At 42.1% G+C, this 24,121-nt stretch overlaps 1 protein-coding gene across 1 annotated transcript in view; it reads right to left on the bottom strand.

The window, feature by feature from the left end:
- LOC124615910 (zinc finger protein 442-like) overlaps nucleotides 1-24,121 on the bottom strand; it is a 363,598-nt gene that overhangs the window by 256,349 nt on the left and 83,128 nt on the right. Inside the window, exon 5 of the mRNA XM_047144088.1 lies at nucleotides 5,071-5,241. Coding sequence (XP_047000044.1) covers nucleotides 5,071-5,241 — 171 coding nt within the window. The remainder of the gene's footprint in view (nucleotides 1-5,070; nucleotides 5,242-24,121) is intronic.

Raw genomic sequence — 24,121 nt, 5'->3', positions numbered from 1 at the left:
TGTCAAAATCCTCACAGAGAATGTAGTGAGTTATCCCAATCTAGGGCGATAATGGGTAATGAGGGAGATGACCTTTTGCAACTGGTTCACAGAGGTGATCAGAGAATTAGGGGCATGCAGTCTTAAAAATTTAGCGTGACTGACTCAAAAGTGATTTCCCACATGCATATGAAAGAATGTGCAGCCACTGCATTCTGTTAGTCATTACTGCTTCTCACACATATCTCCATGTCAGAAAGCAACTCTCGAGAGGAGGCTCAGTTGGTGAAAACAGACAGCTGATAAAAGTGTCCCCAAACAGCTCCATTCAGTTTCTGACACTCCAGTCATGCAGTATTTCATTCTTCTGTAGTTACAATTAATTTACAATTTCTTTTGCAACATTTTCTGACTTTCACCATAGTCTTTTGGCTTCATTTTTGTTATAAGGAACTGAAAACATCATTCCTGAGATAACAGCAAGTTTACTGAGTCATGTATACAAGCTGATCAAAATCTGGAAAATTGAACTGTGTGTCTAGTACCTCCCACCGCGGAAGTCGAACATGCGCCAGAACAAATGGACGTGGTCAGCCCATAGAGGGCTCCGTGTCCGCGGTGGCTATTCTGCGCAGCAGCTCTCGCACAGCGTGGGCACCACCACTACGCCACGTGCAGACAGTGGCCAATAGCCGCTCCCTCCGGTTTCGTATATAGGGACCCACTCTGCCCTAGTCCAGTCAGTCTGGTACTCGCTCTGTGTGTGCTCTTTGTGGTGGACCACCCGTCGGCTTTGGACATTTTTGGACTAGATGCGTTTACACAGTTTGGCATTTCCATTCAAGACAAAGTGCAGTTTGTTTCCACTACAGTTCCATTTCAGTGCATAGACGATCTGTGCACGTCCTTTTCCTCCCTGTTTCCGGCAGACCTGGGCTGCGCTTCTGATATCTAGGCACACATCACTTTACTGCCGAATGCCCGGCCTTGCTTTTGTCGGGCTTGGCCTATTCCGGTCGCCTTGCGTGCGGCCATCAAGCAGGAACTCGATCGGCTCCAGGCTGCGGGGGTTATCGAGCCAGTACAATCGAGTGCCTGGGCAACACCCTTAGTGGTCATCAAGAAACCCAATGGATCGCTTCGGCTTTGTGGGGATTTTGGGGCTACGATCAACGCTCAGTCTTTGGTCGAAACTTATCCCATTCCTCAACAGGAAGGCCTTCTCGCTAAACTGGCAGGTGGAGAGTACTTTTCTAAGATTGATCTGGCAGAAGCCTATCACCAATTGCCGTTGGATGAGGAATCGCAGGCCATCGTTGTCGTCAACATGCCTTTCGGTCTCTATAAATACTAGTGTCTTCCGTTTGGCATCTCCTCTGCCCCTGCGATTTTCCAGTGGTATCTCGAGCAACTTATGCAACCAATACCGGCTTGTGTCAATTACCTCGATGATATCTTAGTCACGGGGCGCACGCGCCAGAAACATCTATGCAACCTCAGTACCTTATTTCATGCCCTGCAGGCTGCGGGTTTACGTTGTCGGCTGGAGAAGTGCAGTTTTTTTCAACTGGAAGTGAAGTACTTAGGACATTGGCTCAGTAAAGATGGCATTCGTCGTTCGGACTGTAATGTCGCGGCCCTTTCCCATCCACAAAACTTATCCGAACTCCAGATATTTTTGGGGAAAGTCAATTATTACTTAAAGTTCTTACCCCAAGCCACCCACGTCGCACACCCCCTAAATCGCCTGCGTTGCAAAGGGGTACCTTATGCGTGGACTTCTGCCCGCCTGAAGACGATGCTGAAAACTGCCCCTTGCCTTATGCCTTTCTCTCCGGGTCGTACCTTGGTGGTGGTGGCCGATGCCTCAGCGTACGGGATTGGGGCAGTCCTGGCACACAGGAATGAGGATGGGTCGGAACAACCTGTGGCATAGGCATCCAAGACGTTAACCCCTGCACAAAGGAATTACTCTCAGATCGAAAAGGAGGCTCTTGCCATTATTTTTGCAGTTCAGAAATTTCACATTTACCTGTTTGGGGCGCAGTTCACCCTCCTCACGGATCACAAGCCCTTAGTGTCGCTTTTCGGGTAGTGTCGCTTTTCGGGCCCCATTCGCACCTCCCAGAACAGACAGCTCAGCATCTTCAGTGCTGGGCGTTGTTCTTGCATAATTACACATACACCATCCGCTATAAGCCCACCATTCAACACACTAATGCAGATGCCTTGTCACGTCTCCCAGCAGGACCCGATCCGGCGTTCGACCAGCAGGAAGTCCTGTGCTTCCACATCGACTCTGCCCGCCGGGAGACTCTCGATGGATTTCCTCTGACGGTTGCACAAATCGCTGCTTACACGCACAGGGACCCCATTCTGCAGCAAGTCCTCCGCTATGTGACCCATGGTTGGCCTCCCTAACTTATCTGACGTTTGAAAATTGACTTCAGCCCGTGGCGTAACGTCTCACACAGACCTTCGGTGATGGAGAGCGTCCTCCTGTTGTCCACGGACTCGGACGCCCATCGGGTGGTCATCCCTCCGGGCTTACACCACCGAGTCCTGCACTTATTACACTGTGGACACTGGGGGATGTCTCGCATGAAGGCGTTGGCTCGACGACATGTCTATTGGCCAGGGATCGATGGAGACATTGAGCACCTGGTCCGTGGTTGCACAGTGTGTGCACGTTATCAAGGCTAGTCCTCCACAATCTTTCGCACCCTGGCCAACACCCAGCCAACCCTGGGGCAGGATCCATCTAGATTTTACAGGCCCCTTCTTAGGCTCCACGTGGCTCCTCATCATTGATGCCTATTCAAAATACCCACATGTGGTCCACATGGCGTACACCACCACTGACGCCACCCTCACTGCCTTGGCCCTAGTGTTGGCCAATGAAGGCCTTCCTCACACGTTGGTCACAGATAATGGGCCCCAATTCATGGCGTCCTTGTTCCAGAACTTCTGCTCCGCTAACTGTATCAAATACATTCACTCTCCTCCCCTCCATCCTTCATCCAATGGTGCGGGAACACCTGGTCCGAACTTTCAAACAGCAGCTGATGAAATCAGTGGAGCCGTCAGCCACCACCTTGGCCCTCACCTTGTTTCTAAGCACCTACCGCACTACGCCGGTGGCCGGTCATAGTCCTGCTGAACTCCTTCACAGGCGACAACCTCGGACCCTCCTCCACCTGCTGATACCATCCCCTTCTGGGCCCCGCTCTCGCCCCTCTCAGTGATACGCCCCAGGCATGGCCGTATGGGCCCACTCCTATGGCGGCACACCTGCATGGACGCCCGCTACGGTGACGGCGGCTCAATGGGCGGCTTGTGACGACCGTACAGACACACAGGGCTCGAGCGCCGCCACCATAACCAACTCCGCCCTCGGGTCCCTGCCTTGGTTCCTCCCCCACCGCCTTCCCTCCTTCCTGGTGCGGACACATCCCTCGAGGTGGAGCCCTTCCCTTCAACCTCCGTCTCCTCGCCGGCTCTGCAGACACCGTTTCTGCCTCGCCAGGGTATAGAGACGCCTGCTGACCCCTGCCCTCTGGTGACACATTGATGGATGCCGCAGACAGTCTGCGCTCGCCTCCCCCAGTGGTCCGTCCGGATGTCTCACAACCCGTGCCCTCGTTCCGCCCGCCTCGGCATCGTCTGTGGCATTTCCGCCCCTATGCACCAATTTTGAGGGGGGGGGGGCGGGGGGGGGGGGGGGGGGGGATGATCTAGTACCTCCCACCGCGGAAGTCGAACACGCGCCAGAGCAAATGGACATGGTCAGCTCATAGAGGGCTCCGTGTCCGCGGCGGCTATTCTGCGTAGAGGCTCTCACGCAGTGAGGGCGCCACCACTACGCCACGTGCATACAGCGGCCAATAGCCGCTCCCTCCGGTTTTGTACATAAGGACCCACTCTGCCCTAGTCCAGTCAGTCTGGTACTCACTCTGGATTGCGTCTATATCTCAGCGGTACTGCGTTCTGGTCATTGCTCGTTGTTGACTTTGCCTGGTTTTGCTTCCAAGTGGATTTACTGTTGGAATTTGGTGTTGTGGTTTCTACAAGCCTCCATTGTTTATCTCTTCCTTGTTGTGTCGGTCATTGTCGGTTGTTGTTGGTTGTTGTTGGTCTGTCGTCCGACTCGTCCTTGTATTTACCCGGTGGTGCGTGCTCCACCGCTGGCGGCTTCCCCGCCCGGCGCTTCCGATCCGCATCCCAAGGCGTTCCCGCGGTTGGTTTTGGTTACTATAGTGTGGTATTATTTCTTCAACAACCATGAGTGTATATAAGTGTGAGAGATATGTTTGTGTTCCAGGTTTGGAGCGTAGTGTCTTTCTCTAAAGGTAGCAGAAGGGCCAACGATTTTCTCGTGATTGTAGATGCAATGTCCATGGACGCCTAAACTGTGGTGCACACACACTTGTATCTTCATGTATCTTGAAAGTTGCTTAAATCTATGTGCTATTAGATCAAACAGCAATAGCTAAGTGGCTGACTGTCCTATTTTTTTTTCTTTTTCTTTTTTTTTTAAATTACAAATACTGCCAAGTCATTCTCTCAATGAACAACCTCAGATAAACTGCCCAACCCACTGTCCTTTTGTTCACGTGCTCTGGAATTTAACAGGGGGATCCTGGGAATCTCTTTCGCCACATCTAAAAGATAGCCTTTCAACTAGAAGTGGTTCCATACTACTAATATGGAAACAGGTTACCCAGAACCTAATTGTGTCATAATTAGCCTAGTTCTCGCACATATCAATTTCTTTGCTTTTACATTCTCGCACATCGCATACCTCCCTTCCTCCATCTATATGCATTCCCTCTGCATTTATGTGATGCCAAAACCAGTTTCACTGATTTGTTTCTTCTTCTTTTTTTCTCTTTCATTGTATCCCTTCAGTCAATCTCTTATTGACTTCCTTTACATTTCTTTTACATTCCCACTCTGTGAATTCTGAAAAGTTTAACCTTTAACTTTCATCAAGTAGTTACCAGCAACGGGTAAGTGGATAGACCTCTTCTGACTCAAGCAGAGTTTATATGAAATATATAGCTGTCATTTTACAAATTAACAATGACTCACCTGTGAAGAGGAAAAATCTGTTGGCTGGTTGGCTAAAATTGCTATACTGTAACTCTTCCCATGTGTATCATTTTCTTCAGATAGGTTGCCATTAGCTACAGTTTCATTTCTTGCAGATACAGCATTGGATAATTCTCCCATCTGTATGACACGTGAGTATGGAGTTGTCTCCTGGAAGTGAAAAGATACAATTTACAAGTATTGAAACAAAGACAAGGGTTGAGGTTCAAGCCCCTATTTGTCAAACTTTCAAGCTGCCACAGAGAGATTGTAGTACACATTGAGATGCAGAGTGAAGTACTGGTTCCAGAACCCACTCTTATACTGTTTTTGAGAATTCCCTGTTGTTCTCTTGCTAATAAAATATGTAATTAAAAACAAAAATTGGTTTGGATCAGAAAGCAGTCGAAAAGCAAAGACATCACATAGAGGGGTCATTATGCTTACACTATGTCACTTCTTGAGCAGTATACAGGCCCTGAATGATGCATTCTGTGAAGCTTCCAAAATCAGTCATGGTAGAGAGAGCGTGCTTTACGCTCAACCCTAGCTCGGTTGCACTGTACGCAACACAGTTTGCAAACAAGCGAATCCTTTTGGTAAGAGGCTACTTGCACAGCTGCCTGTTAGAATGAGTTAGTGTGACCCAAGCAGCATATATCGTAACCCTGTTTCCTTGCCCTTTTTAGGGTATATTCAGCTGAAAGACAAGATGCAAAATAAATAAAGTTGAAACAACTACTAGCAAAACAAATATTGGATCTTGGACAAAGCCAATGATATTAAAGAAAATGCATCTAGTGTTTTCCAACAAAATGTGGTGTCACCGCCAGACACCACACTTGCTAGGTAGTAGCCTTTAAATCGGCCACGGTCTGTTAGTATACATCGGACCCGCGTGTCGCCACTATCAGTGATTGCAGACCGAGCGCCGCCTCAAGGCAGGTCTAGTCTAGAGAGACTCCCTAGCACTCGCCCCAGTTGTACAGCTGACTTTGCTAGCGATGGTTCACTGTCTACATACAGCAGAGACGACAGTTTAGCATAGCCTTCAAGCTGCGTCATTTGCTACGACCTAGCAAGGTGCCATATTCAGTTACTGTGAATGTATTCTGAACAGACAATATTGTGAATCATGTACCGTCAAGAGCGATGTTCATCATTAATGGATTAAAGTTAAGTATCAAACTAATTACGTCCACTTTCTGAATTCTGATTCCTTGTCATGTTCCAGACCTCATGTCAGTATAGTTCTTCCCTCCTCACGCCAGCCTGCGTGAGCTAAAACACGTGCATTTCGGCCTCCACTAGTAACACGGTGTTGGCTCTTCTGCCAACACAACACAAAACATCAAAAGCTTCACAAAAAAATGGATGAACTTGTCATATTCGTACGAGAAATTAAAGGATAGATGTAATTTCAACAGATGTGTTGTGCATATCAAAACATCATACTAGCGTGTATTCAGTAGAAACAGGGGATTGGTTACATACTGAAGAACTTGAGATGTGTCACAGGCTCTTCAGACTAATGAATGTTCTGTGGAACAGCTCTTTGAATGCTGTGCCACAATAGTGTATTAAGAAATGCGTAAGCTTGTACAACTGACAGTTTACAGACCACCAGTCGGACATAATGTAAGCTTCATAATGCTGTCAGAGACAGAACAAGAGTTATGTGTAATTGTTTAAGGGAGACTTTAATACTGATTTTCTCTGTCAGATAGTACTGAGACAGGGAAAGTAGAGTTGTCGATTCCTATCTTTGGATCACCTGATATAGAAAAAATTTCTCCGTGAATCGAAGAACACAATGCACAGCCATTAACAATTTGGTTTTCAATTCGACAAACTGCATTGATTTACTGTAAACCCAATAATCAGTGTCTTACCCTATCATGACTAACAAACATTAATAATCACATACACTGACCAGTGATGTACAGAAATGCAGAATCAGTACTGAAAAGTTGAGCAAAGTGTTCAGAGAGAAATTATGATGAGGACACTGGAGAGAAATTTGTAAGGCAGACAGTAAACTCTTTCTTACATATATTCATACAGCAGTTGTCTCTCCCCCCCCCCCCCCCCCCCCCCCCCAAAAAAAAAAAAAGTAATAATAATAATAAAGGCAAAATTAACAAGGATAAAGGATGGATAATTCCTGAGATTAAAGTACCTTCTGTTAGAATGAGGGAGCTCCACCCAATTCAGAAGACAAACCGTTAGAAAGAGTTAAAACTTCCAATAACCACCACCACTGTAAAATCCTAAAGTCTATTATTAAAAAAATGTGGGAAAAACATACATGCAGGCACGCGCCCACACACACACACACACACACACACACACACACACACACACACACACACACACACACAAGCCTGTCTCCCTACATTGTGCTCAGTCAAAAGAGCTGGCAGTCGACCGAGCAAGCACGTTCATGTGAGTGATTGAGTGTGTACTTGTGTGCATGTTTTTCCAACAAGCTTGAAAAAGGAAAGGTAGCAAAGCTCTGTATCTTTTGTTTGTGTACCTATTGATGACGCAGCACATTTGCCTTTCAGTGAGTCGTCTCCTTTATTCTCAACCAGAACTTTCTCTACATCACAATCAGGAAATTATTAATACGGAAAAATGAACAACTTTACAGTACTCAAAAATCAATGTATTACTTTTCTTTATACTGGCTCTAACGTGGCCAATCACATTAGTACAGGAGAAGAATGTTTAGTGAGATCTCACACAAACGTAATGGCGTAGACCCAAGCAAGAGGGCTCAATGCTGAAAGAGGGCCACTTGCGACAATACACAGGCCCAGCATTCAGCCGTGGCACCCAGTGCATGCCACTTCTCATTTGGTGGTCGGTGCCTGGCCAGTTACTGAAACCGGGGGACACTGGCACCCATTGTACACAATATTAGCAGTAGCGACTACACAGCAAATCCACTCCAGTGCATATAATTACTGTCCATCCGGTTGTGCCTGTTGGCAGACGAATCGACTCTGCTCCACTGTCATCTGGACAGAACCATTTCCTGTGGGGTCTAGCTGCCATCTGATAGCTCAAGGGTCAAACTCAGGCCCTCGAAGCCACCAGCCTACAGGCACTGATCACCGCCGGTCTACCGCATCAACCTCGGTGTGGCTAGATCGAGGATGTCAATTACGCCACCTGGGCCACATTGAGCTCAACAGCTGCCGGTGACGTACTACAGTGCTTCATCGCGAGGTCTGTGAATTGACATCCACCCTCCAGTGCCGCCAGAATGTAGACTCGAGCTCACTGTACGAACTGTTAGAGGAATAAAGAGATCATATTGCCTTTGAATGGCTTCTGACTTACCACAAACAACCATCCTCCGACAGAGTACATCCCCACCCTCTACAAGTGGTGTGAGAGGTATGGTGGAGACTGCAACTCACAACAAAGACCGACATGGCAGCAGAGATAGGAAGAATTAATTAAGTTCTGACTTCCAATTCTGGAAGGGGTTATATTGTTATCTCCTTCTCCCACCTTCTAACTTGGGGTCACTGTTGATTTCTGCTTTTGGTAGAAATAGACACTAACCGAAATGGCATTGGCTGAAAATGTTTCAGCTAAGGAAATAATTCAACATCTGTCAGCTCAATTTGCCCAAATGTGAGCTGATAATTTATAAATAAGCTGTCAGTACACGGAACAAGGTAGCTAACACTGACGTACACACAGATGGGTTATCCTACATCACGATACACAGCACCATCAGCACATGGCATGAGCTGGTTGAGGTAATTTGGCACGCCCAGTGTTCTCCATTGGCAATTAACGAATTTATTTGGCTTGCAAAATATACAGTTTGTTCACAAAAATGGGTGTGCATAGAATTCCTACCTTAGCTCTATTAAACTGAACATTTCCTTTCCTGGCCATATGCTAGTCATATTGTGTCTGTGGTGTACAGAAATAAAAATTTTAATACATGATCTGTGAACGTGTAATAAGACAAAAATGGAAGATGCATGTCCACTTAGGAATGACATCAGCTTATAAAAGTTCACCAAATCAAACACACTCACTTCTGACAGTGTGTGCATTCATATTTACGTAACATCAAATATTAGAGAAACTATTTCTCTTAATTTCATATGAAACTCACAGAACCTTTTGGAAAAAAGAAGGATACACAAAGCTAAGTTGAAACATGCCTTACATATCTCCTTTCTGTGTTTTATTCTCGGAAATGTTATTGATTCTTAATTATGTGATAAATCATACTGAGAATGACATGTTTTCATCAATCTTCAATGAGTCATTGCTTTAAAATGGCTTACTCCCATTACACATGAGCTATAACACAAAAATTCTTTAATCACCAATACAAAATTTCCAGCCATTTTATTACAACAATTGGTTCCAATAACAATTCATCTCCAGATATTCAATGTGAGCTGCTTAGAAACAGCATATATTTGTAGGGTGTAAAGTAAAACATAAAACCCATCGAATGTGGGTATCTGATGAACACGTCAAGTATGGTGTCCTGCTTTCTGCTTGTGATGCAGAGAGTGTCCTTGCTTCCTACTGATTCTACTTTATGTGGCATGTTGCTAAAATATCACACAACTTATTTTATGTTCCATGTGAGGAAATGGCTTCTCAATGAGAGATAGCAGGAAGTGACATCACAAAATTCGTTGAATGCCACATCAATGTTAGCTAACTCATCCTATGTGCTGACAGCATTACATAACAAGCTTGAGAGTCTGTAGGCAAAAAGAAGGGAACATTGTACTAACTTGGCCCTTATTGTCCAAGGTAGTAGTGCCATATCTTTGGTGACTTATTTTTCAGGCAAATCAGAGGAAGATATCTCGATTTTTATAGATAATTTACTGACAGCTGCAAGATTGAAGGAATCGAATGACGTGCAGTTATTATAGCCAAGTTGGCGTAAGTTGATCCCTGACAGTCGTCACAGAGGGTTAAGGCGGCAGAGTCGCATGCCTATCTGAATCAACAGCATAACACGACTGTGCAAACATCCCTATGGCAATGCCTCAGTACTGTCACAAATCTATAGATGGCTACTCTTTTTGCCTGCAACCATTTGCACTTAGCAGTTGAAAGCTGGAACAGTACTACTGTCAGGGACCTACTTATGCTGACTTGAGCATGTGTAAGACTCAAGTAACATTGACAAGAGTTGTTAGGGAATGTGTTACGTCCCATGAGAAGTTGGGCAATGCTCAGTCTTTTCAAGGCCTACAGGAGGGGTTGGTGGAATCGCATAGGAGAAAAAATACCCCTAATCCTGAGCAGCATAATGCTATAGGGCAGAGAAAAACATTGTCTGCACAAAGTTTTACTGATTAAATTGTGAAACTGAAAGCAAATACTTATGAGTTAATGGATGGTGGCAACACTAACAGAGCTACTCTGCAAAAAGCAGAACAGAGGTAGCTAGATATGTTCTTGTGGTGTTTGCCAATCGAAATTTTCAATATGGAAATCGTGTGCTATCGTCATGGTTGGCCTGGTCACATTCGGAAGAATTGTTTGAATTGAGTTGGACACACTGAATGAAAACATCTGCAGAGGCTCTGCAGGCACAAGGAAGATGGTCACAGAGTAGGCTTGTATTCCAAGGAAATGGTGTGACAACAATACAACATTCTGAGTAAATGTGAGCACAGAGTACCTATGTGCTGAAGCAATGGACTATATAGAAAGAAGGGTACATAATTTTTTTTTGGGTACAGGATCATTGGTACTCTTAGATAGTCAAGGTATGCATGGTGTGAAAATGTTGAACCTGCCTCGTTGGAGGGAGAGAGAGACTTCCAGACTTTCATTGAAGTAACTCTTCCGACTGCAAAAGCTGCAGTGTCATACTTGGTCTGGATTTCCCACGTAAACATCACACCAATATTGGCTTGTAACAGTGTATAGAAGAACTGGACGGGATGCCATTCTGGTTAGGCTTTACTGCCAGGAAAACCGTAATGCCACAATGTATGCCTCCCAGACGTGTGGTAAGCCAACTAAAGCTGCATGCGTGATCCCTTAGAACTGACTCTCAGGATAAAATTCTGTAAAGTGCATGGAAGCTAGTCTGAGTGTACCTGTATGAAGGAGCAGACTTTTCAGTTAATACATTATGTATAGCTGAATCCTTGGCAGAACACAGGGAACAGGAGGAAGTACAGTGGATGTACATTGTAGGGTTAATAAAATGTCGTGTAGACTATTACAAATTCAAAAGTTTAAAGCCAATGGGAGAACAGAACAGGTGCACAGAACGATAGGGAAAAAGTGGAGTTACTACGACAGTCTGAAAAGTTCTCAGCCTGATAGTGAAAACGACAACTTATGCTTTCGAAGACACTTTATTTTTCAACATAATCTTCTTTAACATCAATAAATTTCATCCAGCAGTACTCCAATGCCAGTATCTCCTCTCTGTAGTGTTCCTCTAGAAGTGCTGCAAAGTACCAATCCACAGTCACAATGGCTTCTTGACTTGATGAAAAGTGCTGATCAGCAAAGAATTTCTTCAGTTTTCAGAATAGATGGAAATTCGAGTGATGCAAATCTGAGGAATTCCTTTTGCATCCGAAAACACTGACACCAAGATCTTTTCTGCCAATGGCACCATCCTTGGTTTCTTTGGAGCAGAAGAACTAGCTTCTATCCACAGCACAGACTGCTGTTTGGTTTCAGGAATGTAGAGGTGAATCCAAGTTTCATCCACTGTCACATACCACCAAAAAAGTCACTTCTGTTTTTCTTAAAACGCGTCAAGCACTTTTTGGAAAGTTTCATGCAAATGCATCTGTGATCTACAGCAAGCACACATGGCACTCCACTTGGAAAAGGTTTTCTTGTGTTCAGATCCTAGTGCAAGATATGACCAATGTGTTCCTTTGATATCCGTAGAGCATTACCAGTTTCACCCACCTTTATAAGCTAATCTTCCATATCACATCATGCTCTTTATCAACAATTTTTGGTGTGCTTGGACTTTTTGGACATCCTTTGTGGATCTTTTACAGCCACATTTCAACTTGACTGCCCATTTCTTCATGGTCGAAATTGAAGGTGAAGAGCTGCCACACACATTTACAAGCCATAAATGAATTTCAGTTGGTGTTAAGCTTTCTTTTACAAAGAACTTAATCACTGTGCAATACTCAATTTTTCCCATTTTCAACACACCCCATCACACCACATCTGCTTCAAGTGACTGCCTACAGTTAATTGCTGCCTGGAATGATTTTCAATTTTACATGGCATCTACTAATACTTATAAGAATTTAAGGGGGGAAAAATCACGTGAATACCGTATTTACTCAAATCTAAGCCGCACTCGAATCTAAGCCGCACCTGAAAAATGAGACTCGAAATCAAGGAAAAAAAGATTTCCCGAATCTAAGCCACACCTGAAATTTGAGAATCGAAATTCAAGGGGAGAGAAAAATTTTCGGCCGCACCTCCAAATCGAAACAAAGTTGGTCCATTGTAATATGAGACACAATTTAGGTCGAATGAATGACTATACAGCTACAGTAGTTTGGTTTGAGTCATAAGCTTAGCAGTTAAGCTTCACCAGGTAGCTATGCTATGTGTCAGGTGCTCTGTCCATATTTATACGGGTACCCTTCCTTTTTCACGTGCTTCGTCTGGTTTGAATTGATTACTTATTTTTCTTTGATCTGATAAGTGCCGTTCTCTTTGTTTTAGGTGTTTATGTCACTCTAAGCTGAAAATGCATTACTGTACTGTGTCATGCATTGTTTGTTGCATTCTGATAATGTGCGTTTACGACCTGTCACCGCTCGCGGCATGGCTTGCTTTTGTGCACGCTACCGCAGCTTACAATTAAAAAACAAAAGAGAGGAATCGTCTCATTAGCGAAACAATGGCAAGAGAGTGCTATTTGTTGTTACTTACACTGCTGCTTTCTTCGATAATGATCAACAAGAACCAAATAATAGACTGCATATGATAGAAGATGTTCTGAACGAGAGTTTCGCGAAATTTTTTTTCTGTTTGAAAATCTTTGCAGACGCCTCTTTAGTAGATTACATTCTGCACAGAAATTAGTGTCATCTTAGATTTAAAAATCTAGTGAATTGCCGTGCTTCATTTCTGACTGTATCACTATTAGGCATAAGAATAATATGAATATAAACATGACATGATATGTATATTCTTCCGCGTTTGCTGTTGTATCACTCAAGTTTCGTAGTTCATTAGGCAGACAGAATTTAAATGAGATAGCAGCAAACACGAAACAATACATGGCAAAATGTTTATATTCGTATTCTTCTTATGGTGAAGAGAATACTGTATGTGATTCACAATACATAATAGTTCCTATTAGCAACCATCTCTTCTCACAGGTAGGAAAAAATTCAGAACGTTGAGTTGGCCATATTGACAAACATCCCAAACAGTCTTGCCAGTCGGATTTACGTAGTACATTGAAATGCTGCTACATTCGAAGATGCACAATACAGAATTTGTATTTACTTCATTGGATAATGTATGAAAATGCAGCGGTAAAAACTCGGGGAGGAGAAAAAAGCTCATCTTCCACCGTTTTTTTAAATTGATTTACTGACGCAGAGGTTTTGGCGCCAGTATTTATCTTTGTGCCTGCAAAGCATGCCTGTGTAGCACTACATATATTTGACGGCAGAACTTAGTTATAGCGGCACCTACCAACATTTTTCAGAACTTCCGCTTCCTTTGCACTCAATTCTACACCGCAGGCGGTTTTTTGGATTACAAAAACCAGAAAAAAAGTGCGGCTTAGATTCGAGTAAATACGGTAGTGCTGCGATCTCTGAGCAAGGCCCAGAACTTTTCAGACAGCCTGCATATTGTATGAATACTGACAATAGTAACTGGGACGCTCTACTACTGTTTATGATAGCAGCGTATAATAGAATGGTGCACCAGAGTACTTGATTATTGCTATATTAGATCATTTATGGTCAGAAATGGCCTGGGGAAGACGTATAAGGAGTGCATAATTTTGCAAAGACATTGAGCAACGCCTATGTCCTGAAGGCAAACAGAAAGAGAAATTTATTATGTGATACCAGGAGCTGGTTGGCTGGTGGGTTGAATGTGTAAAGGGATCGAACTACTAGGTCATCAGTCCCTGATACCAGGAGCATTACCAGGTAATTTAAATAACCCTCTGGTCAATATAAAGCAAGAACTTTGGGCTCAAAACACTACAGTGCATGTGGAACGAGTCCAACTGTTTTAGGGTGCTCAAAAGCCCTGCCTCAATTACCCTCCAAAGGGGGAATGGAAGTTATTGCCTGCCAGGGGGCCTTCGGTCAAACTGGCAGCCTTCTAATTGTTGAGCCAACTACCAGCACCAGTTGCAACTGGCCAGCCACCCTGAACTCAGTAAATGACATTGTGCCATGACTGGGCTGCACTGAGATTATCAGCTGTCCATGGCCTACCGTGACACTTTGCTGCAGGTTCCGTGCGTCAAGGCCCACATTCGGGCACTGCCAGGTGTGGGCTCAACCGTGTCGTACAAACTATTGGAGTTACAAAGGGATTGTACTGCCTTGAAATGGCTTCTCACTCACACCAACCTGTCATCCTCCAAACCCTCTACAGAATGATGATGTTTGGTTGAACTTAAGAAGAGATAACAACACTGGGATATCTGAATTAAAAATGAATACATCTATAAGAACAAGAAAATTTTGTATATAATGGATGGTGTGCCGTTGGATGTAACAAATGAAAGTTACACGCAATTTGAAATTTGCTCAATCAGCATGACATCTTAAGACTTGCTTGTAACTTCATGTACAAAGAGAACAGATTTTAATTCTTCAAAAAAAAAAAAAGTTAACAACAGTAATTACGTAAGCAATTGCCACTGCAAAATAGTAGCAAGTTACAGGCAGTGCAACTAAGGAAAATGAAGTGTTTATTCAGCAGAAATTAGCAGTGAGAATATGGCATAAAGTGGATAACTATACATGTTTCAGAGGCCTTTATCGGGGTCTTGGAATTCTTATAGTCACTTGCCCCAATACATTTACTCCTAAATGGTTTTTGTTGGTGGCAATAACAATCACTTTCAGCTCAACTGTGATTTATACAATCACAAGACACAAAATAATTTTTATATAGACTTTACCTGCTAATATGATTCAAGAATGGAATCATGTATTCCGATGGGAAGATATTCAACAACCTTCTGTCTAACTTAAAACAAGAAACTGAGAATTCCTGCCAATTCAAAAATAAATAAATATCTACATACTTCATCAGTCACTACTTCTCCAATTTATCTGATTATTAACATTCAAGGATTGAAAATTTTATTAACTACGTAGAAATTTGAAATATAGTAATTATTGCATTAGCATCACCTAATTATGACAGTATTCACATTACCGGTTTCAGCAATTTATTGCTATCTTCATAAGTGATAATTAATCAATTAATAGCTTAGTTTTTTTCAGGTTATGCAAACTGAACATCATGAAATGCTATTAAATATGTCAATGAATTATACTGTGTTGTCAGATGGTAAAGAGGCCTGTAGGTACTGGAATTTCTTCATAAACTCTTCTCCTAACAAATACAGTGTCATCCATTTCAGGACCTCATCCAAGATACCTACAGCTATATTGTGGGAGGTAAATGCCTTGGTTATAATAACTGCTGAGTGATTTATTTAAATTCTGTAAGTTCTAAACTGAAAACAACTACGTACTTCGCACATCAGCAAACATTGCCAAAGGCAAAAGAAGTGGAAACTGGAAAAAATATTTTTTAGAACAGACCTGGGATTGAGCTCATTGAGGTCAATATGGTCCAGGCAGTACTGTAGTATGCAAATACTGAGCAGCCAAAACCGTCTTCACTTGGACGATAATTTCCTTACACGTGTTTACCACTGTTCCAGTTCATCATCACATGTGGAGTTGACATATCGGTTTAAGCATGTGTTCTATAGTTAAAAAAATTTATATGAATTGTATAGTTACACATATTCAAACCTAGAATGCTTATCTGTACGAGACATTCGATCATTATTGGTTGAAGTTGAACTCCATATACTTATCTGTTTACTACAAATATTTCAAATGTCCCTTTCTTATTTTACCACTACATGTCGATGAAATGTGTTTAAACTAACCAAACGAATAAAAAGTTGATCATACAATGTAAGCTTTCACAGCCGGTATTGTCTTCACTTAAAATTTCCAGGCTGATAGGCCGTAGTCGAAGTATAAAACTCTCTCCTGACGTTTCGTCTCCATGAAGAATAAAAAGTTCTCCCTAAGAATTGTTATGAGATAAGTTATTAAGTGTACTCATTACTTACATAGTCAATCTTTTACTTCACCTTCAACTAGCACATAAAAAAAATATTTTGAGCTTTAGCAGTGTGGAAGTGGCATATTCACATATTCACCACATAATTTTTTTGCATTAATAACTATCATCACCATCATCACCATCACCATCACCATCATCAGGACTTTATTCTGGAGAGCCAGATAGGAACTTTGTGAACGATATGCCTGTGTTGGTTTCTGTCCTGGTATAGCTTTTCCCTCTCCACTACATCCCATGTTACTCCTCTCCTCTTGAGATCTGCCTTAACCTGATCTGTCCATCTCTTTCCAGGCCAATCAGTCGGTCTTCTTTCTGGTGCCTCCATCTCCAAATACTTGCGTGGAGTTCAAGTTGGGTGCATTTGCTTCACGTGACCGAACCACTTCAGTCTCAAAGCACTCATCCTCTCCTCTGTAGTCAATGTGTCACCTGCAGGTCTCTCCTTACATAATCATTCCTGACTCTCTCTCTCTCTCTCCTAGTTTTTTGTAGAGCTGACCTAAGGAACTTCATTTCACATGCTTGCATTTGACTCTCTTCTCTCTTATTTATGACACAGCCCTCTAGACTGATTGGCAGGAGATAAGTTTTATACATGGTCTGTTAGGCTCTTTGAGGGACTTCCTTGTCTCAGATTAGATTTTGTACTTGGTGAAGATGCTAGATCCTTTTGTTATTCTGTTTAAGACTTCTAGTTTGGTACTTCCAATGTGTGATATGATGTTACCCAGATATTTGAAGCTTTTCACACATTCAACCTTCTCCTCCTCCAGTATGATGTTGCAATGTGGGGATGTGCTGCTCATCTTTATTGCTGCTGTCTTGTACCTACTCACAGTTAACTATAATTCTTTCAATTTTGTGTTCCAGTAATCTAGTCTCCTCTGAACCTCCATTTCCCTCTCTCCCCAAATGGCAATGTCATCAGCAAAAACAAAAGCACTGAGATCTTCATTTTCTTCCTCCTTGATTTCTTTCACGATTGTGTCCATAAGTGTAATGAAGAGTAAACGGGAGAGCGAACTGCCTTGCCGAACACCTCTCTTTGTCTCAAACCATTTTGATCTTCCACCTTCTACTTGTACACTGCTCTCACAATCATCGTACAGCATCTGGACTTTTTTAATTAATGAATGAAGAACATTATGTTTTCTCTAGCATTCCCATATTTTATCCCTTGGTACACTAACATTAACTGACGGAAAGAGAAAATGAGATCTATTGTTCCCCTATTACTTCTAAACCCATGCTGTTGTTCCTCTAACTGGTGTTCTAGAATTTTCCTCAATCTTTTTTCTGTGACCTTTTCCATTATCTTAAGGCAGTGTGATAACAGTGTGATTCCTCAGTAGTTGTTGCATTTCTAACTACTGCCTTTCTTGAACAATGGTATTATAATTCCTTTTTTCCATTCATTTTCCTACCACATCACCCCCAGTAGCCGGTGTAACCATTGAATTCCATGGATTCTTGCGGCTTTAATCATATCCACTGTCAGCTCATCTACTCCAACCGCCTTCCCACTTTTCATCTGTTTCAGGGAATGCTCAGTTTCTAACCAAAAGATTGGCTCCTACTCCTCCTCTGACTCAATGACTTTGGTGTCACTTTTTGTGCACCTTCCCCATTCAGTAAGATTTCAAAACAATTCTTCATCTCTTCTCTGATACCTTCCATGCCCCTGATAATATCCCCATCCTCTGTTTCAATCGCTTTTATGTCTTCTCTATAAGATCTCTTACATTTCAATAACCCATATAGCAGTTTTTGGTTCCCTTTGTTATCCTGTTCTAGTTTCTGGCTGAATATTTCCCAACTCTTCTCCTTTTCTTCTTTCACAATTCTCTTTGCTTGGAGTTTCTTTTGTTGGTATTCCTTCTCCAAAGTTGTCACCTTATGTTCATCTGTTGACACCAGCCCCTGGTTTTGATTTCCTTTTTCCACCAACTGGTTTCTTTGCCTTTGACTTTACCCTTTGTTTGCCACATATCTGCACAGCAATGTTAACTACTGATGTTTTAAATAGGTTCAATTCTTCCTCTACACTACCCCTTTCAGTTTTTGGCAATTTTTGTGCTACTAGATTTTAAAAAGTTTTCTTATTTTCTTCTTCTTTCAACTCACACTACTTAATTTTTGGGATTCTTTGTACAGCTTTAATAACAAGTTATTTTTTATTTACACCTTTTCAGCTTGTATCCACACAAAACAAAAGTGCTGTTTTGTAAAGTCTGTAGGTTGTAAACTGGCAATTACAGTGGAACTTTAGCCACAAAATGACCCTAATTCACAGCAATATAACTGAGGTTACCATCTGTGCAACGAAGTTTCCAAGTTCAGTTTAATCTGTGCTAACCTTATAACAAGTGCTTTACACAATCGGCACTTACATGATTTAAAAAAAAAAAAAAAAAAAATAGAGAGAGAGAGAGAGAGAGAGAGAGAGAGAGAGAGAGAGAGGGGGGGGGGGGGGGGGGGGAGAGAGAGATGAGATATAAGAAAATGATTAACTCCTGAACATAACAGGGTGTTATTCAGAGCTGTTTCTTAGATTAGGATAATTTCGATTTCTTTCAGTACATTATGTAAAATACTGTTTCATTTGTGATGTGAAATCTTCACATCATGTACAATAACACTAATAGTACAACCAGTGGAGTCGGTGTGTACACAATATGCAGCCTTGTTACTATGTTTGTATATCAGTTCCTTTTATCATATGATAAAAGTTTCTACCCATTTGGCAGATGTATACAGCACTTTGGTACAACTTGACACTTTAGTTTACACAGTTCTGTGCTTCGATATTTGCCATTTTTGTTAAATGACATATTACACTAACTTTTTTCTGAACATGTTCATGAACTGAAAATATACTTTTATCTAGTGTTTGCAAATCCATTGGGTTATTTTGTAAGAAATGTGTCTGTTACATGAAACAGCAACATATCTTGTATTGAAACTTCCAGCCGGCCGCGGTGGTCTCTCAGTTCTAGGCGCGCAGTCCGGAACCGTGCGACTGCTACGGTCGCAGGTTCGAATCCTGCCTCGGGCATGGATGTGTGTGATGTCCTTAGGTTAGTTAGGTTTAAGTAGTTCTAAGTTCTAGGGGACTGATGACCACAGCAGTTGAGTCCCATAGTGCTCAGAGCCATTTGAACCATTTTTGAAACTTCCTGGCAGATTAAAACTGTGTGCCGGACCGAGACTCGAAATCGGGCACTTGCCCGCGAAAGGCAAAGGTCCCCAGTTCGAGTCTCGGTCGGGCACACAGTTTTAATCTGCCAGGAAGTTTCATATCAGCGCACACTCCACTGCAGAGTGAAAAACTCATTCTGGAAACATCCCCCAGGCTGTGGCTAAGCCATGTCTCCGCTATATCCTTTCTTTCAGGAGTGCTAGTTCTGCAAGGTTCGCAGGAGAGCTTCTGTAAAGTTTGGAAGGTAGGAGATGAGATACTGGCAGAAGTAAAGCTGTGAGTACCGGGTGTGAGTCGTGTTTCAGTAGCTCAGATGGTAGAGCACTTGCCCGCGAAAGGCAAAGGTCCCGAGTTCAAGTCTCGGTCGGGCACACAGTTTTAATCTGCTAGGAAGTTTCATGATATACACCTGTTTCTCTAGCTGCAAGTTTCTCCCAAGACATGGTTCCCTGAATTTGATGTTCCTGGTGATCCTGGTATATATTTTGGGTTTCCAATGTTCATCAATACAAGTGCAACTTTCTCTTTTAATTCATTTACATGCACATTTTTGTCAATTAGCTGCTGTTACATGCACATTTCTGTCAATTACCTGCTTGTAGACAGCATGAGCATTGGCAACATGAGGAGCCCACATGCAGTCTTGTGGAACCACTTTACTCCTTTTTGTAAATTGGAGGCATCAGATGCTATTTGATCAGAAACATCTTTGAAGAGTTTTGCGTAATTATATTTCAGAATTGTATATGATTTTGTAGTTGCTTTTCTTGAGTTGGTTGCTACCATTCTGGAACATCTCTACTGATCATTTCCTATAACAACATTTGTGTCACTCTGCACACATAACATTCCACCTTTCTTGAACTTTCCTCTCACTATGGTCATTGGATTGTACTTCCTGTTATTCCTCAATGTACCAATGGTGCGAGATGACTAAGACAATGCTTGCATAGTAATTTATGAGGTACAAAGTGTGTCCATCATTCAATAATGGACCCATCAACTCGATCTCTATACCGTAGGACATTATGATCTGCGTGGGCAATCTCCTTTCCAGCACACACTTTTCCATGCCAGGTATACCTCCATGAACACGCAGACTGAATAGCTTGAGAGTATTTTATGACATTTCCCCGCAACATACTGGCCAAATCCCATCCTTTCTCTAAACAGCACCACAGTTTCATTGATGCATATATTCTTACCATAACAATACACTTTGTGAAATTTATCACTTAGTAGATCAAGTAAATGTGAAATTTTGTACAGTTTGCCATTGTTTGTACCAAAATTGTCTGAAAAGTGTAGCATCGTCAAAAGTGTCAAAAGTGTTGTGGGTCAAAGCTTTACTTACTTCATTTTTGTACAATATATTCTTTGAACATATTTCTGGAGTGTAGATTTTCAATCCAAACCAATCCACATACCAAGTCCAAAAAAACACAGGATTCCTTTGTTATTTGTGTCTACTCATTGCTGCAGTCTGCTGTGTTCCATATATTTTTCATTGACAGTACTGTCAACATTTCACTGCTCGGCGTAAAAATTCATTTTGGTGACAATCATGTCCAAAACTTGGTCATCAAAAAACAATCGCTAAAAATCATGTTTATTGCATCTTCCAGTCATTTTTGTCGTCACATGATCAGCAATTCTCTCATTACAGGTCACGATAAAAATCATTCATATTTCCAGTAACGTCAGGCCAAGTAACTTTGGAGATGTCGCTTTGAGGCACAGTTACTGATTTCCCAAAGTTGTTCTTTTTCTTTTTCTCAACCCACCTGCATTGGAATTGTTGGAATCACAACCAGAACTCTCAAGTGAGTATTCAGGGTCATCGCTATCAAATATGTCACCTAACAAACTGGCCTCACTCTCACTTAATTCGCTTTTCTCGTCCAACCAACCTGTAGTTGACTCCACGTCAGACACAGTCACAAACTCAGAAGAAAACAAGCTCAAATCTTCAAGGAAACACAACTTCCAACACAAATAACCTCTAGCAACATTGCCACATGAGCTATCGCGAGTGTAACCAGGTGTCGTAAATGCAAAGCAATCTTCAAGAGCCGACTGTCACATTATCCGGCAATAAAATTTGGAACCAAAAGTGCATGACCTCTCCAGGAGGCCAGGGAAACTATATGTCCATTTAAAATCATTGTGGGTGTTTATAAGATTTACACATATGGCCTGGAATGTGTGTATCAATTTGATACAAGTGGCTTGCCAGTGAAGCCACCTTGTTTATCAACTGGATACACATGGCAGCCAAAGTGTTAATCATGGCTCTAAATTAGGCATTTTAAGGCTTGCTACAACAAAGTACATTGTGATGGTAATTAGCCACAGTTTGGTTCCTACAAGCCTCCATCCACAATCTATGAGCTGCTTGCTGCCTCTGCCACAATCTGCATAGCTCACCACTACAATGTGGTGAGCCCTATACATCGAAAAATGATTGACTGCCCACACTACGCCCATTCTATGTCTACTGCATCTAGATGGGTTACCCAGGCTGCTGATATCATCTTGAGCAGCTACCTCATCTTACCTATATGTATATGTTTTAGTTTTCATCCTTTGTACCTTCAGGCATATTTTACTCTACTGCTACTACATTTACAAATGTTTAGTTTTGCACGTACTTAATTTACAATCTGTTTTGTTTAAAGTTTATCATTGCACTATGTTTTCTTACATCTTTTTACCAAACTAACTGTTATCCGTAACTGGCTACCCCTTCCACCAGCAAAACTAGTGCGATTATTTGTAACCTTTACTTATTATTCTTTAAGTACTATGCACATTGTTAGCCATTTTGGTAAACAATTATGTCACAGCCTTGTAATGTAATAAGTTTGTTTTTTGATTTATGTGTAATAGGTTCATATTTGTGTTTCACAAATTCCAAAATATATTAATTTTTAACTCCCTCTTAGAGACCTGATGATGGATATGTGTTCCCATGAAATAAAATTTGACCAAGCCTGGGAATTCCATGTTTTCCTAAGATATCAAGGTCACCACTCTTCTGAAAATGTTGAAGCGACTCCATTTCATGCGATATTAATGCTGTGATGAGGAATGAAATCCTCCAATCAGCAAATGAGATACTGCTCAGATCAAGGCATAGCACTCTGTTCAAGTCATCCACACCACTAGTTAACTTCATTCTGTCAATGAGCCACTACCAAGATCTGTAGGAGTTTCACTTCTACTCAGGGCAGGGCCACAGCTGGATCTGATTTTGTCACAGTATCTACTACAGCATGTTAGAACATGTCTTTTCAAATGCTAAAGAAATGTTTCTCAGAGTCTGCAATTACATACATGATAACATAATTTCGCAACTGATGGACAGAGGCTCCGTATCATCCCCAAATCTTAGAATCACATCTCTAAGTAGCTATCATAGTAATGGCCTGGCAAATGCATGGGATCTCAGAGAAGATTAAAAACAGGTGTCAAGCATGGGAATTTCAGGCAGTTCTACAGTCACTTTTAATGGAGGTTATGTCTCAGTGTCACAATGAAAGATGTCCTGAGCTTGTAGTAAGAACCAAGATAGAGAAAAACCACAACAAATGGTTTACCCTTCATTAAACACTAAAGAAACAATCCATGAGGACCTGCTCAAAGTTTCCCCAAGTCCAAACATAGTCATTGCAGACTGGGATACCTGAAATTTTTCTCATTTAATATAAAACTGGTAGTATGTGTGCCTTAATAATGCCACAGTATGCCCTTCAAGTATGCATAACAAGAAGTGCTGGAACATAAGGGAAACTGACGAAGTAGAATATTTAGAGAGCTGATGCGAAAGAAGACAGCAGAGTGCAATCAGTTAGCTGGTTTTCGAACATAGTTCAAAACAATTAAGTAGCACAAAGATAAGAAAAGAATTAACTCAGAGACAAAGGTAGAAACAGAGCAGGCTGGCCAGGAATGAAAGAGAAATACAGGACAAACATAGTATGAACATACAGGCTGACAATTATTGAACTATATGAAATAAAATCGTCGTAACGTCTGAATGGTTTGCAATACAACATTCAGATTGTACAGTGGGATGCAGGGCATGATGGGAATTAGTATGCACATATATGGTTTGGTTTAGCGATGAAGCCCACTTTCATTCAGATGGGTTTGTCAATAAGCAAAACTGGCACATTTTGGGGACTGAGAGATGGCATCCTGATTTCAACAAGATGCTCAACCCCATCAAAGCAGGAGAGCGTTCGATGTCCTGGAGGAGCACTTTGGGATCTGCAATCTGGCTCTGGAGTATCCAGAGGCCACTAGCATGGGCCTCGATTGGCCACCATATTCTCTGGATCTGAACACATGTGACTCCTTTTTGTGGGGCTGTATTAAAAACAAGGTGTACAGCAATAATCCCAAAACCATTGCTGAGCTGAAAACAACCATTCAGGAGATCATTGAAAGCACCGATGTTTTAACACTCCA

Source organism: Schistocerca americana, chromosome 5, assembly GCF_021461395.2.
Source record: "Schistocerca americana isolate TAMUIC-IGC-003095 chromosome 5, iqSchAmer2.1, whole genome shotgun sequence".
Lineage (NCBI taxonomy): Eukaryota > Metazoa > Arthropoda > Insecta > Orthoptera > Acrididae > Schistocerca > Schistocerca americana.
Note: the sequence above shows the minus strand (reverse complement) of the source record. Positions and strands in the feature narration are given on the sequence as shown.